Source organism: Delphinapterus leucas, chromosome 3, assembly GCF_059928025.1.
Source record: "Delphinapterus leucas isolate spDelLeu-1000000601 "Yukka" chromosome 3, BTC_Dleu_Yukka2, whole genome shotgun sequence".
NCBI lineage: Eukaryota > Metazoa > Chordata > Mammalia > Artiodactyla > Monodontidae > Delphinapterus > Delphinapterus leucas.
The window spans coordinates 138,582,600-138,598,095 of NC_143131.1; the positions used below are offsets into that span (position 1 = coordinate 138,582,600).

At 34.9% G+C, this 15,496-nt stretch overlaps 1 protein-coding gene across 1 annotated transcript in view; it reads left to right on the forward strand.

Moving 5' to 3' along the window:
* HMMR (hyaluronan mediated motility receptor) overlaps positions 1–15,496 on the forward strand; it is a 37,324-nt gene that overhangs the window by 6,017 nt on the left and 15,811 nt on the right. Inside the window, exons 4-12 of the mRNA XM_022595065.2 lie at positions 260–307; positions 3,307–3,495; positions 4,525–4,611; positions 4,702–4,802; positions 6,729–6,803; positions 6,938–7,116; positions 7,587–7,735; positions 9,209–9,423; positions 12,302–12,418. Coding sequence (XP_022450773.2) covers positions 260–307; positions 3,307–3,495; positions 4,525–4,611; positions 4,702–4,802; positions 6,729–6,803; positions 6,938–7,116; positions 7,587–7,735; positions 9,209–9,423; positions 12,302–12,418 — 1,160 coding nt within the window. The remainder of the gene's footprint in view (positions 1–259; positions 308–3,306; positions 3,496–4,524; positions 4,612–4,701; positions 4,803–6,728; positions 6,804–6,937; positions 7,117–7,586; positions 7,736–9,208; positions 9,424–12,301; positions 12,419–15,496) is intronic.

The window sequence follows — 15,496 nt, forward strand, 5'->3', positions numbered from 1 at the left end:
AGAAAAGAGGACCTGTTCTTTTCAGTGGACTTGTTAGCAAAAGCCTCATCTATTGGGGTAAAAAATGTTCAAGCCTGAAATATTTTAAGCTTTGAAGAAGCTTTTCCTTCATTTGCTAGGTAAGTCACCTACAAAATATTTTATAGAGTCAGTGAAATGTTTGGAACCCTTAGTCTTTTCTGGTACCTAAAAATCAAATTTGGCTATGGTATTTGTGGCACTTAAATTTGATTGTCTCCGTTCTTTGATTTTCAAATAGAAAGAATCTCAAAAGAATGAAAAAGATTTGAAGATGTTGGAAAAAGAGGTAAGCAGTACTTTCAACTTACTGAAAAGTAAGTGCAATATAATGGAAAAAGAGTTACACATAGTTAAGAGACAAGGATTCTGTTGCTATTTGAGGAGTCATATAGTGAGGCATATGTACCATCCAGGCCAGTACCTACAGGGTAACCAATCCTTGGCTTGGATACCATATTTTAGAGCATGGTTGTCAATGTGGTATGCAATTTGTTAGCATACTAAGGGGTGGATTCAAGATAATCTACTTCATGAAAAACGGATAACTAAAATCAATACGTTAGTTTATTACAACTATACATGGATCAAATATTAACCTTTACTCATAGCATACACTCTTCCTATATAGTAATCTATGTGTTAAGACAGTAACTAGCTAGAAAACTTGGTGAGCATGAAATCCTAGCAGGTTATTTGAATTGTGATGGAGTTGTGCTAACTTAACTGCATCTCTGCACTGTAGGTATATGCCTTCCTCAAGGATAAAATGACCTACTGCCTGTACTATCCAATATAGTAGCCATTTACCACGTCTCTATTTAAATAAAATTAAGAATTCAGTTCTTCAGTTCCACTAGTCACATTTCACCTGCTCAGTAGGCACTTGTGATAAGTGGCTACCATACTGCACAGTGCATTTCCATCATAGCAGAAATCTCTATTGAGCAAAGCTGACCTAAAAAACCTGCCTACTTCCCTAAGCAGGGCAAGGCTGATCACTGCCAGCTTTGCTTTTCTGGCAGTCTTTTTTCTGTGTTTCCATTACTGAGCAACTCTTTCTAGTAGACATATTCTTTTTTTTAATAAGAATTTTCTACTTATTTATTTATTTATATTTTTTGGCCACACCACACAGCATGTGGGATCTTAGTTCCCCAACCAGGGATCAAACCTGTGCCCCCTGCATTGGAAGCGTGGAGTCTTAACCACTGGACCGCCAGGGAAGTCCCCTAGACATATTCTTTTGACGTATTAAAACTTACTATTGATTACAGTTAAATGTTGGCTTAAGATCCAGAATATGTCAAAATAACTTTGCAAATCTCTGCCCTTGTTGCTCTGATCCTTTTTGTATTTATTTTAGTAATATTGGCTATCATTTTATTGAGGATACATGCCTATGATGTAGGAGTTAATACTTAGATATATAATAACTGAGTGTCTCCGAGTCTCTATGAGATAGCTGGTGAGTGAGTGGCAGTGCCAGGATTAGAACTGGTAATTTGTATCAGTTACTTAATCTTTTAGAATAGAAATTTTTGACAAATACAGCTCTATTTTATTTAAGCCTCACAGTATTTGTTGTTTGTTTGATTAATTTGAATTAATTATCAATATTTAAAAGTAAAATATCATGCAAAACAAATTCAGATTTCTGACTTCTCTTGCAAAATTAGAAGATCTGATAGCACAGTTTCCGCATCCGTTGCCTTCTTTAGACCCCACATTTGCTCAGTCAGTCCTCGCCTGGCTCTCTTATTTATATTATCTGCTTGGTCTTTTGAGTTTACGGTCCTTTTTTGGAGCTTAAGTTTCTTTAACTGAAAAAAGTGTGATGTAGATAATCTCAGCATCCTTTTTTCTGTTTTATGTTGTGCTATCAACATTGGTTTTAAACCAATAATGTAGGCATAAAGAATCTTATAGTAGGGAATCTTAAAGCTCGTTCAGTCCCTAGCATCTAGTTCACAGCTGTATATATAAGTGGTGCTTGATATATTTTTAGTTAAAGGAATTGGCTTAGAATACTGAGATTAGCATGAATACAAAGCCAATGAGGGTAGAAAATACTTTTCATGTGATTTAATGCAGCTGTGCTTTCTTGATACTTTTATACCCAGCTAATAGTCTATTTGGGTAAATGTTTTATGTGAACTAGAAAAGAATGTACATGCACTTGTTGGTTATAGTGGTCTATATATGACAATTAGTTCAAGTTGTTTAACAGTTTTCTTCAGATCTTTATCTCTACTGATATTTTTGCCTGCTTACTCTATCAGTTACTGAGAAAGGTATTTTTAAATTTGTAGCTCTGGGGATTAGTCTATTTATCTTTTTAATTCTGTCAGTTTTTGCTTTGTATATCTTGAAGTTATGATGTTACTTTGTTGTGCACAACAAATTTAAGATTATGTCTTCCTCTTGAAATAATCTTTTACCTGTAAAATTCTTTATTCCTAGCAATATTTTTTGCCTTAAAGTCTACTTTGTATGATATTAACATAGCCATACCAGCTTTCTTTTGTTTAATGTTTACATGGTAAATCTTTTCCGATCCCTTTATTGTCAATCTATGTCCTTAAAGTGCATATCTTACAAACACCTGGGATCACTTTCCTTCAGCCTGAAGAACTTCCTTTAGAATTCCTTATGCAGTTCTACTGTTGACAAATACTCTCAGCCTTTTTTTTTCCCCTCTGAAAACATCTGTATGTCACCTTCATATTTTTAAAGGATATTTTCATTGGGAATAGAATTTTTGATTGGCAGATTTTCTGCATACATTTTTAAACATTTCATTGTCTTCTGGCTTCCACATTTTTTGTTGACAAGTATGTGTTTTTGATTTAGGTTTTGGTTTTTACCTAGTAATTGCAGCAGGAATGATGGCTTGCTGATGCCTACCATATCCTACTCAGAAGCCCAGTTCTGCTTTCCCAGAAATGAAAAAGATATTTAGCATTTCAAGCTATAATTTGACTTCCTATAATTAGAACTAGAGTAAAGAAGACTTTTTATAGGTAGAAATACCTTAAAAATGAATAAACAGTTTAATTACACCTAGAAGTTTATGACAATTCAAATCCTCTGTTCTTAAAATGCTTACAGTTTTTCAAGATGTGCCATAAAATAAATATGATTGCTTAACAGCTAAGAATATCTAAGAGCATCATGTCACAATCAGAAGTTTGTCTAGAACTTTAATATTTTGATTATCAGTAGCATTTAGTGATTATGTTGGCAGTAATCAGTGAATTATTCATTCATCACCTTGTTTCTGTCCAGATTCGTGTTCTTGTGCAGGAACGTGGTGCTCAAGACAAGCGGATCCAGGATCTGGAAGCTGAGTTGGAGAAGATGGAAGCAAAGCTAAATGCTGCCGTCAGGGAAAAAACATCTCTCTCTGCAAGTAATGCTTCACTGGAAAAACAGCTTATTGAATTAACCAGGACTAATGAGCTACTAAAATCTAAGGTATTTGAACCTCTTGATAATATTTACAATTGAATAAATAATAAACATGTTTTTTTTCTCATATAGCTGTTTGGGAATTTTAGGCCTAGTTTAGTCATTTTCCTTCACTAAATGTACTTTAAATATTAAGCTGCTCCCAGTAGGAATTATTATTGCATCTTTTTTATTTTGGTGCCTGGCACATAAGAGGTTATAAACAGAAAAGTTTACTTTTTGTTTTAATGTCTGACACTTACCTTCTTCAAAGTCACCCCCAATAAATAAGGCCACTAGTAAATGTTGCAGAATTTACATCTAGAAGTATCTTTAAAGATCTTTCTCTGAAATAAATAATAGCATAATAGCAAGCTTCCATCTCAAATCCTTTTGGAAATATAGTGGGAAATGAATAATTGTGTGGACTAAATGTGTTCAATAGATAAATTGTATTTATCAATATTAATATACTAATGATCTTAAAGGACTTAACATGGTCGTCTTGCTTTTTTATAGATGTAGAAGGAAGCTGTAAATCACTCTTCAGCTTAATAAGAGTCATTTATTCAGGGCCTGTCATGTGCTGGGCTCTTTGATTACAAAGGGAGTAAGAATGCATAAGAATTAAGCACGGGGAAGGGAGCAGATTCCTAGGCCCCACTCAGGGAGATTCTGATTTTTTTAGGCCTGCGATGGACCCTATAGTCTGCATATTTCAAAGTAGACCAAACAACGCAGATGCATTTTGTTAAGCAAACACACTTTACGAAATTCTCTCCAAGAAGCTTGTTTTAGAGCCACACAGTGGACTTTCTAGCATATACAGATAAATGACCACTGAAGCTGATTTCAAAAGTAGACCAGAAAGTCACATGAAGGAAAAGGAGAGACAAGAACAGTAGTAGTGTAAAACCAGTAATCCTGGCTCTTTTCTCTACCAGAGTATGTTGTAGGCAAATAATAGTCCCAATACTAGATAATCAATATTTAAGTGATTTTTTTACAGGACTTAATAGAAAATATTTCTCGATTTTTTATGTTCGTTGTACTTAGTTTTCTGATGATAGTAACCAGAAGAATCTGAGAATTCTAAGCCTTGAGTTGATGAAACTTAGAAACAAAAGAGAAATAAAGATGAGGGTGAGTGATACCTTTGGTAAGTTTGCTGTGTCTGGAGTGGGGGGTCTGAACAAGTTCTCATTTCCTAAAACAGATATTTCTGTTGTGTAGAGCATGATGGCTAAACAAGAAGGCATGGAGGTGAAGCTGCAGGTTACCCAGAAGAATCTCGAAGAGTCTCAGGAGAAAATAGCACAACTTGAGGGGAAGATGTGAGTGACTAAAAGGAAAGAGATTCCTTTGTATAACCAATTTGTGTGTGTGTGTGTGTTTGTGTGTGTGTGTGTAACCAATTTTTGATTTACCTTTCTCGGCTAGTTATTGTTTACTGAGACTTTAACCTTCCTTTCATACTTACCTCATTGCCTGCCTCTACTTGCCCTATTTCTCTTCCTAAGTGACAGTTGAGCCCTAATCATTCCCAAACATTTTATGCTGAAAGATGTATGAATGTATTACTTTTGTACATCTTCTATATCAATAATGAGGAAAGACTCATGGTCTTTCTAACAACATAATCTTACGGAGGTTGTAGTGAGACCAAAACTGAGAAGTATTGGTATAGGGAGCTGTGATGAATGCACAATCCTAGCCTTTTTTTTATTACTCAGCTGTAATTCGTATACAGTAAAATGCACAGATCATAAGTATTCAGTTTAGTGACTTTTGACAATTGTATACACCTGTATAACCACCACCCAAATAAGGTAGACAGTGTGGCCATCCCCTCAGAAAGTTCCTTCGTGCTCCTTCCTGCTCCCCTGTTCCTGCCCCCGTACCCCTGCAACCACTTTCTGACTTCTGTCATCATAAATTAGTTTGCCCTTTTTGGGGACATTTATTACCACATGCATGCATATGTGTGTATATGTGGCTTCTTTTGTTTAAGATAATTTTTTGAGATTCAGCCGTACTGTTGGGTGTATTATAATTTGCTCCTTTCATTTCTGAGTAGTATTCCATTATATGAATATACCTCCATTTTTTTATTATTCTCCTATTGATCAATACTTGGGTTTCCAGTTTTTGACTATTATCAATAAGTCAACTATATATGCCTTTTTGTAGACACAGGCTTTTATTTTTCTGAGTAAATATCTAGGAGTGGAATTTCTGTGTCATAGGGTTGTATACATATAACATTTTTTAAAACACTCAAAGTGGTTTTGCTGTTTTACACTCCCACCTAACAATGTGTGATAGTTTCATCTGTTCCATATCTTCATCAACATTTGATGTTGTCATCTATTTGATTTCGGCCTTTCTAGTGGATGTGAAGTAGTATCTCATTTGTGATTTTATTTATTTATTTTAATTTATTTATTTTATTTATTCTTAGCTGCATTGGGTCTTCGTTGCTGTGTGTAGGCTTTTCTCTAGTTGTGGTGAGCGGGGGCTACTCTTCATAGCAGTGCACGGGCTTCTCATTGCGGTGGCTTCTCTGTTGCAGAGCACAGGCTCTAGGCACACGGGCTTCAGTAGTTGTGGCGCGTGAGCTCAGTAGTTGTGGCGCATGGGCTTAGTTGCTCCGTGGCATGTGGGATCTTCCCAGACCAGGGCTCGAACCCATGTCCCCTGCATTGGCAGGTGGATTCTTAACCACTGCACCACCAGGGAAGTCCCTCATTTGTGATTTTAATTTGTTGTTATTAACGTCGAGCATCTTTTTATGTGCTTATTGACCATTCGTATATATCCTTTTGTAAGGTGTCTGTTTGTCGCTTGCCCGTTTCTCAAATTGTGGTGTTTGGAGGAGGTAAACACATAAGTAACTGAATATAAGGCAGCCTGGAACAAAGGCTTTGTGGCACACAAAATGTTATTTTGTATGTGTGGGGGGTGGGGAAGCTAGGAAAGCTACAGAAAAGATGATTTCTGTTACACTTGGAGTGTTGCAGAGGATGACTCTCATCATCATAACCCTTTTGTCAGAATATATTTTGAAAGCTTTCTTACTTAAAAATAAAAAACTTGAGCCTCCTATTTGCATATATTAAATTGTCAACTTGAGGGGTCACATAAGTGAATGGTTAGGAGTTTGGACTCCGGAGTCAGCCTACCTGAGATAACAGTATCTGGTACAGAGTAAGCATTATGCGTGATTATTGTGTATATTAATATGTGCAATTTTTTTTTAGTATTTCAATAGAGAAAGAAAAGATTGATGAAAAATCTGAAACAGAAAAACTTTTAGAATACATCGAAGAAATAAGGTAATATGAAGAGCAGTTTTAAATTGGACTTTATTTTGTTGAACTGTGATGAATGCATCATTTTCATCTCTTTTCATTTAATGTTCCCTATGCTTAAATAGATGTGCTCTTCAACATAATTTGTTTTAATGCAGTTGTGCATCAGATCAAGTGGAAAAATACAAGCTAGATATTGCCCAGTTAGAAGAAAATCTGAAAGAGAAGAATCATGAAGTTTTAAGCCTTAAGCAGTCTCTGGAGGAAAATGTTGCTATATTGTCTAAACAAGTAGAAGACATGAATGCTAAATGCCAGCTGCTTGAAAAAGAAAAAGGTATTCCACTGTTTATAGTACTACTTTCTTTAGATAAGTACTACCGATGATATTTTTTAAAAGTACTGCTATGTTATAACAACTTTCTAAAATAATTATATAAACAACAAAAATTTTGTTCTATGTTTGGGAATTTTTGTCTTTTATGATATTTGTTATCTGTTTATTTCAATATATTTCTTGTCTTGATTGAAATATATATGGTTGTACAGTTCTTGACTTCCCCATTGGGTGGCCATTTAAAATTGGTAGATACATAGAACTAGGTTTGGGGGGTTTATTATATAATATACATACTATTTTATATATAGTAATCATACCAACTTCAGAGTTATTTTTCCCCCCTTTGGAAATACTTGATCTCTGTAACATGCTACAAAGCAGTATAGTGGAATATTATGGGAATCTGGGTTTCTCAAAGTTAATATTAGTATCTAATTACAGCATTGTTAATGTTTTCCCTTTTCTAGAAGACCTCATCAATAGGAACAGAGAACAGGATGAAAATCTAAACTCTGAGATACGAAACTTAAAAGAGAGGTCTGTTCTTGAACAACAAGAACATGAAGAGCTACAACAAAAAGTATTGCAAATTGATTCACTTCTGCAACAAGAGAAGGTAGTTTACAATATTTTAAAACGCTAGTGCTTCTTTTAGGTAATACATTTCCCTGTGTATCAGAAAACCTTTAAATTGTATACGTCCTTTGATCCAGCAATTCTACTTCTAGAATCTTATCCTGAGGAAATAATCGTGCCTATGCCACATATTTAACTGCTGTTCACCACAGGGTTATTCATAATGTGAAAAAATTCAAGCAACAGTTGAAACAAAATAAGGAAATTGTTTTAAAAAATTTTTCAGCACATTCTTGTGTTAGATCACTACATAGGCATTTACAGTTCTATGGTAAAAGAGTGTCTAATTAGACAAGAAAGGAAACTGACAGTTTTTTAAAATGCAGATTACATAAAGAACACTTTACATATCAATGAGGAAAAAAAGACAATTCACTAAAAAAAAAAAAAATAAGCATAGAATGGAAATAGATAATTCTTAGAAGTAGAAATTCAGATAGCTTCAGGACTTCCCTGGCGGTCCAGTGATTAGGACTCCATGCTTCCAGTGCAGGGGGCCCAGGTTTCATCCCTGGTCGGGGAACTAGGATCACACAAGCTGCATGGTGCAGCCAAAAAGTTTTAAAAATTAAAAAAAAAAAGAAATTCAGGTAGTCTGTAAACACGAGAAGATGCTCTACCTTAGTAGTAATCCAAGAAATAGAAATAATTTGTTTTTGTCACTTACAAGATTGGCACATATTAAAACATTTACTAATATGACACATTGGTGAGAGTTGGGCAAGCAGGCATTCACATGCACATGAAATATTGTATCGTTGGGCAATCTGCAACAACAAAGGAATTAAGTAGATCTGTATATATTGACTTGAAAAGATCTCAACTACTATTTTTATGATATTTTAAATGACCTTTACATACACAGTATATATCATTTACACTTTAAGTATATAAATATATAGAAAAAGACCATAAGGCATAGAATACCAAACTAGTGGTTATCTCTGGAATGGGAAAACTAAGGTTAGAATACGAGTAGGCAATTTTCATTTTACTTGTAATGTTAGAATTTTTTCACAAGTGATTTATTTGTATTTATTTATTCATATTTACTCATCTTATATAACATTAAAATATTTTATATAACATTGAAATCATAGTACTCTTTTTATATAAATCATATGAGAAAAATGATAAAAGTCAGTTGTAGAATATGATTTTGGTTTTCTAAGTGTGTGTGTGTGTGTGTGTGTGTGTTGCGTAGGAAAAAAGACTGAAATAGCATTTACCATAATGTTAACAAAGTGTAGGATATAATCCATGATAAAATAAATATGATATCTCTCTATTTTTCCAGTTTCCTGGAGGCTCTTGAATTTAGTGTCCATACTTCATCATCTGTACTTCTTTTTTGCCCTTAGTAAAACCTCACAAATCATTCAATTTAATTTAATTATTTATTAAATTTTCCAAAGCTTTCAAATTATTTTGATGGTTTTCTATTTGGATGCAGGAATTATCTTCTAGTCTTCAACAGAAGCTATGTTCTTTTCAAGAGGAAATGGTTAAAGAGAGGAATCTCTTTGAGGGAGAATTAAAGCAAGCACTGGATGAGCTAGATAAATTACAGCAAAAGGAGGAACAAGTTGAAAGCCTGGTCAAGCAATTGGAAGAAGAATCAGAATCTAGAGGTGAAGAACTAAAACTCATAGAAGAAAGACTGAAAGGGTTTGTATTAATAGGACTTCATTTTTATATATGACTTCAAATGTTGACAAGTGTTTTCTAGTACATTCTCTCAGGATTCTCACACCAATCGTGTGAGTGGTGAGGTTGGAATTATTTTACAAATAAAGGATAAACACAGACAGGTAAAGTACATGCACAGGATGTGCATATAAACAAGTATGACAGCCAAAGTCAGAAGCCATGCCCTTTCTTTATTTAAGGCCCAAGGTTTAACTAAAGAGAGTTTTAATAACCAAAATTTTGTATTCCTATACTGCTCTTATATTTTCTAAAAATTATTGGACATTAGCATTACAATGATAACAGATTTAGAAAAATACCCAAAATAATAAGATTCCCACCCTTTAATAAGAAACATTTCCATTTTTTGTCCATATATGCATCATAGTGTAAGTTATACTTTTAATTACCTCTTTTGAGGGAGCACAAACACTTCAGAAGTAACAATCAAAAAGCACAATGGGAAAAAAACAACCAGAACTGGGAAACATTCAAAAATAAAAAATTTGTCATTAAAAGTAGAAAGCCTGGGGCTTCCCTGGTGGCGCAGTGGTTAGGAATCCGCCTGCCAGTGCAGGGGACACGGGTTCGAGCCCTGGTCCGGGAAGATCCCACATGCCACGGAGCAACTAAGCCCGTGCACCACAACTACTGAGCCTGCGCTCTAGAGCCCGTGAGCCACAACTACTGAGCCCACGTGCCACAACTACTGAAGCCTGGGCACGTAGAGCCTGTGCTCTGCAACAACAGAAGCCACCACAGTGAGAAGCCTGTACACCACAGCAAAGAGCAGCCCCCGCTTGTTGCAACCAGAGAGAGCCCACGCACAGTAACGAAGACCCAATGCAGCCAAAAATAAAATAAATTTATAAAAAAATAAGTAAATAAATAACCTCAGTCTCCAAAGCCAGAAAGAGGAGGAGGACAATTTCAGGTAGACAAAGCTAGTGGGTTTAAAAAAAAAAAAAATGTAGAAAGCCTGAGATCTCATGCTTTTTTTTTTTTTTAAACTCTTATTCCATACTATTTTCATCACATTATAGGTCCTTCTCCACTATATTTATTTAAATGGGTTGAGGGACTTCCCTGGTGGCGCAGTGGTTAAGAACCCACCTTCCAATGCAGGGGACAGGGGTTCGATCCCTGGTCAGGGGATTAGATCCCACATGCGTGCTTCAACTAAGAATTCACGTGCCACAACTAAGGATCTGCATGACACAACTGACAACCTACAACAAAGGAGCCCACCTGCCGCAACTAAGACCTGGCACAACCAAAATAAATAAAATAAAATAAAAATAAAAAGTTTAAGTTGTTAAAAAAAAAAGAGAGAGCTAATAAATACAGAAGGTATAAAAACAAAATAAAACAAAAATATCTGGGTTGATTCTTGAGTTCAATTTGTGAATAAGTATTTGAATCCTTGGGATTTCAGCAGTAAAACATTTTCTAGCAAGGAACCATGGACTAGACATAAAGCTACAGAATTGCCACTTATTTCACAAGTGTGTATCTATCTCTTATTAGGTACTTTTGTTATTAACCCCTTTTCTGTTTTCTTTTGTTACTGATTAAAAAAAACCAAAGTTTTCTCTATGCTTGCATTTTGGGGAACACTACCAAAGTGTACTTAGGGGGATTGTTCTATATTGCAACCAGCCTCAGGGAACAGGTACTTTAAGAAACTTGAGTGGATGATGTCAGTTTAGGAAAGAAAGATGAGATAATCATTTATTCTAACTCAACGAACTCAGTCCAGAGGTCAGGAGATAAGGAATTTATTCCTAGATCTGTTAACTAGTTGTGTGATTCTGAGCAAGACAATCTTAATTTCTTTTATTTTCTGTTTTATTAGATGTAAAATAAAGGAGTTTTATGAGATCATTTCTAAGGTTCTTTCCAGCCTGGAAATTTCAAGCTTAAGAGAAAAACTTAGAAGTTGACAACGATTCCTCTAGGGGGCAGGAAAGAGAACATTTTTATTATAAACCTTTAGTACTAGTTGATTGCTTTTAGCTGTGGTATATATTTTTTAAACCCTATACTCATTACAGAATGAATTTGATCAACTATCTTGTCTCAGTGTCCAACTTAGTCTGTAAGTGAATAATGCTTCTTACTTACAGTTTTTATTAGTTCTTTAAAAGATCTCTTATAAGCTCATATGCCTACCAAAAATGTTGTATCACCACTGTGGTAATATGTAATATTAATATTTTTAAAAATCTCTATAGTTTTGTAGTATATATGTATAAAGATGTCTTAAAAGCCATTCTGTCTATGCAAAATAGTCTACTAAATAAGTTGTTGAATCTTTGGATAATTAACAATTTATTATGTGGGTAATTGGCGTAATCAAAATAAATCCACATAGTTCTGTAACTCTTTTTTCAAAAGAACTCTTAAAATGAAGTTAACTTAACTGTACCTAGTGTTCCTTAAATGTCTAAATGCAGAGAATTAAATTTTATTCAACCCTAGTGCTTTTTAACTGGTAATCCTTCATATTCTTTAGATTTGGCTGCTATCAAGATTTTGTTTCAGAGTCTTTTTAATCTACTTTCTTCCAAAAAAGTGTTTAAACTACCTACCTAAGTATGTATGATATGAAACGATAAGTAAGTAAATTAGGATGAAAACAGAAGTAAAATAAAAACAGGAAAGATAAAATGAAGCTGTATGTAAATGAACAGGCTATTAGATGTAGGTCATAAATTTAGGTCTAAGCTGCCAGTATCTGATATAAACATGAAGATATGGGATATATGATTCACAGTGTCAAAGGTAATCCTAGTCTCTTTCTGAGACTAATGATTTGCAGTTAGCATTTTATCTTTTAACTGTTCCTTTTTCTTAGGAAAGAAGCTGAACTGGAGAAAAGTAACGCTGCTCATGCTCAGGCCACACTGCTTTTGCAGGAAAGGTATAACAGTACAGTGCAGAGCCTGAGAGATGTTACCGCTCAATTTGAAAGGTATTTGTATGGGGAGACTGCACTCTCGAACATACATGAGCAAGGAGGGGTGTTTACGTAGGAACATCTGTCAACAAAATAATCACAAAAATAAAACAATTGGTATTACTTTAAATTCCATAGTGTCCAATCATAAATGGGCATTTAATGTTACCTCGTATCTTAGAATATATAGTATTTTCCCTTTCCCACTACCCACTTCAAATTTCATGCATTCTCAGACCTTTGGCACTTCTGTCTGACTCTCCTGATGTCATCATTTTCCTCATGAAAAATCCAAACGCTTTTATTTCCTCTTCATCAAACCTGTAAACGCACCTGCATCTATGCTCATCCCGTCTTCCTCCCACTTATTACAGATGAAGTATCTAATTCTTTTAACCTTCAGTGACCTCATGCTATCATTTATCCCTTGTCTCATAATTTTCAGCCTTTCTTCTAGAATTTTTCCAGTCAATATTAAATCATGTTAATATGCCTTCATCTTTAAAATACATTTTTAAAAAGTCTCTCTTTACCCCCCACTTCCTTCTGCAGTTATCCAATAACACCTGTCACTCCCAGCACCCTTCTTACCCCAAAATTCTACTCCTCTTCATAGCCTTTTTTTTTTTTTGGCCATGCAGTTTGTGAGATCTTAGTTTGCCCGACCAGGGATCGAACCCGTGCCCCCTGCAATGGAAGCATGGAGTCCCAACCAACCACTGGACCACCAGCGAATTCCCCCCATCTTCTTTTTTTTTCTTTTAATTTATTTTATTGAAATATAGTTGATTTACAGTGTTGTGTTAATTTCTGCTGTATTGCAAAGTGATTTAGTTATACATATATATACATTCCTTTTCATATTCTTTTCCATTATGGCTTATCACAGGATATTGAATATAGTTCCCTGTGCTATACAGTAGGACCTTGTTGTTGATCCATCCTATATATAATAGTTTGCATCTCATAGCCCATCTTCTTGATAGAAGATTATATATTGTATCCACTTCTTCACTTCCTATTTTTCTCACTTGTTATTTTCCCTATTTTTAAAGTTTATTTTGGAGGGGACTACAAGTTGCAAAGGATAATACAACAAATACCGATACATCACACAGTCTCACACCAAGAGTATATTAATGTTAACATTTTTACTTATTCTATATACTTTATATAATTTGGGGGTAAGGGCTCTTCTTTTATCTATTTTAGTATGTTCAATAAATAGAAAAGATATACAATGTATACATAAATTATAAAGCATAAAGGTAAAATTAACATGCATGAGCTCATAGAAGACAACCTACAGGCTAAAAGATTTTCAACCGCTTGGTATATATATGAGTTCTTCCACTATCCCATCTTCATGCCTTCATGCTTTCCTCCGACAGATAACACCATCTCAGAGTCTACATTGATTATTTCCTTGCTTTCTTTCCTGTGTATAATTTTATAGCATGTATATCCATATGAATAATATATTATCTAATTTTGTTTTTTCTTGAACTTCACCAAAAATGTCATGTAGTGTATGCCATATCCTGGGACTTGCCTTTTCACTCTGTGTTATGTATGTTTCTAGGATTGAATCACAGTGTTGCCAGTGTTCACTCATGGTCACTGTTATAGAATATTTGATTTTATCAATCTACCACTATTTATCCATTCTCAGTTTGGGCTTTTGGGTTGTTTCCCATTTCTTTCATTTTTTTAATAGTACTCTATGAATATTCTTGTGGTCTCCTAGTATACACGTGTAAGAATTTATCTAAAGTAATATTTAAGTGAATGTTCAACCTTAAAAATTAATGCCCAATCACTTGACAAAGTGAGTGTGAAAATCTACACTCCTACTAGTGATGTGTGAGTTCTCAATGATCTATCTCCCCTCCAAAACTTGTCAGACTTCATAAATTTTCCCAGTGTAATAAGTGTAAAAGAGCTTTTTCTTATGGATGATTTATCTTTCCTTTTCTGTAACAGGCTTGTATGTGACTTTTTTTCATTTCTCTCTCATTTCATTTCTCTTATTCGTTGATTTGTAGTTTTTATCAGTGATATGGGTTGCAAATATCTTCTCGCAAAGTGTGGCTTGTCTTTTCATTTTCTTTATGGTTTCTTCTTTTTTTTTTTTAAAGCTTGTGTCTCACTACCTCTTTTTTTTATTAATTTTTATTTTGGGGGGTAACATTTATATACAATGTTGTATATGTTGTAGGTGTACAGTATCTTTTTCTGTTATACATATACATATATATATTCATCTTTGGATTCTCTTGTAGGTTATTACAGAGTGTTGATAGACCTCCTTGGTATACATAGGTCCTTGCTGATTATCTATTTTTTTTCTTTATTTTTTTGGCTGCATTGGGTCTTAGGTGCAGCTCGCAGGATCTTCATTGGGGCATGTGGGATCTTTCATTGCGGCATGCGGTCTCTTGCAGCGCTCGGGCTTCTCTCTAGTTTAGTGTGCACGTTTTCTCTCTCTAGTTGTGGTGCCCGGGCTACAGGGTGGATGGGCTCTATAGTTGTGGCGCGCGGGCTCCAGAGTGCGTGGGCTCTGTAGTTTGCGGCACATGGGCTCTCTTGTTGAGGCATGCGACCTCAATAGTTGTGGCACTCTGGCTTAGTTGCCCCGCGGCATATGGGAGCTTAGTTTCCTGACCAGGGATCGAACCCGAGGCCCCTGCATTGGAAGGTGGATTCTTTACCACTGGACCATCAGGGAAGTGCCTATGGTTTCTTCTGATGAATAGAAATTCTTGATTTTAATGTGCTTAAGTTTACAAATTTTTATTGAACACTTTCACATCCAAAACTTCTTTCTATCCCAAGAACATAAAGATATTCACCTATTTTTTTTCTAAAAGTTCCAAAGATTCACTTTTCATTTTTCCACCTAGAACTGATTTCTGTATGTGTAGTGATAAAGGGATAAAATTTACTTTTGTTTTCCCATATGGATAATCAATTGCCTAGTACCCATTCATTGACTAGTACCTTCTTTCCCCTGTGATCTGTTCCTACATCTGATATATTATCACATACATATATATATACACACACACATAATGTATATGAGTATATATATTT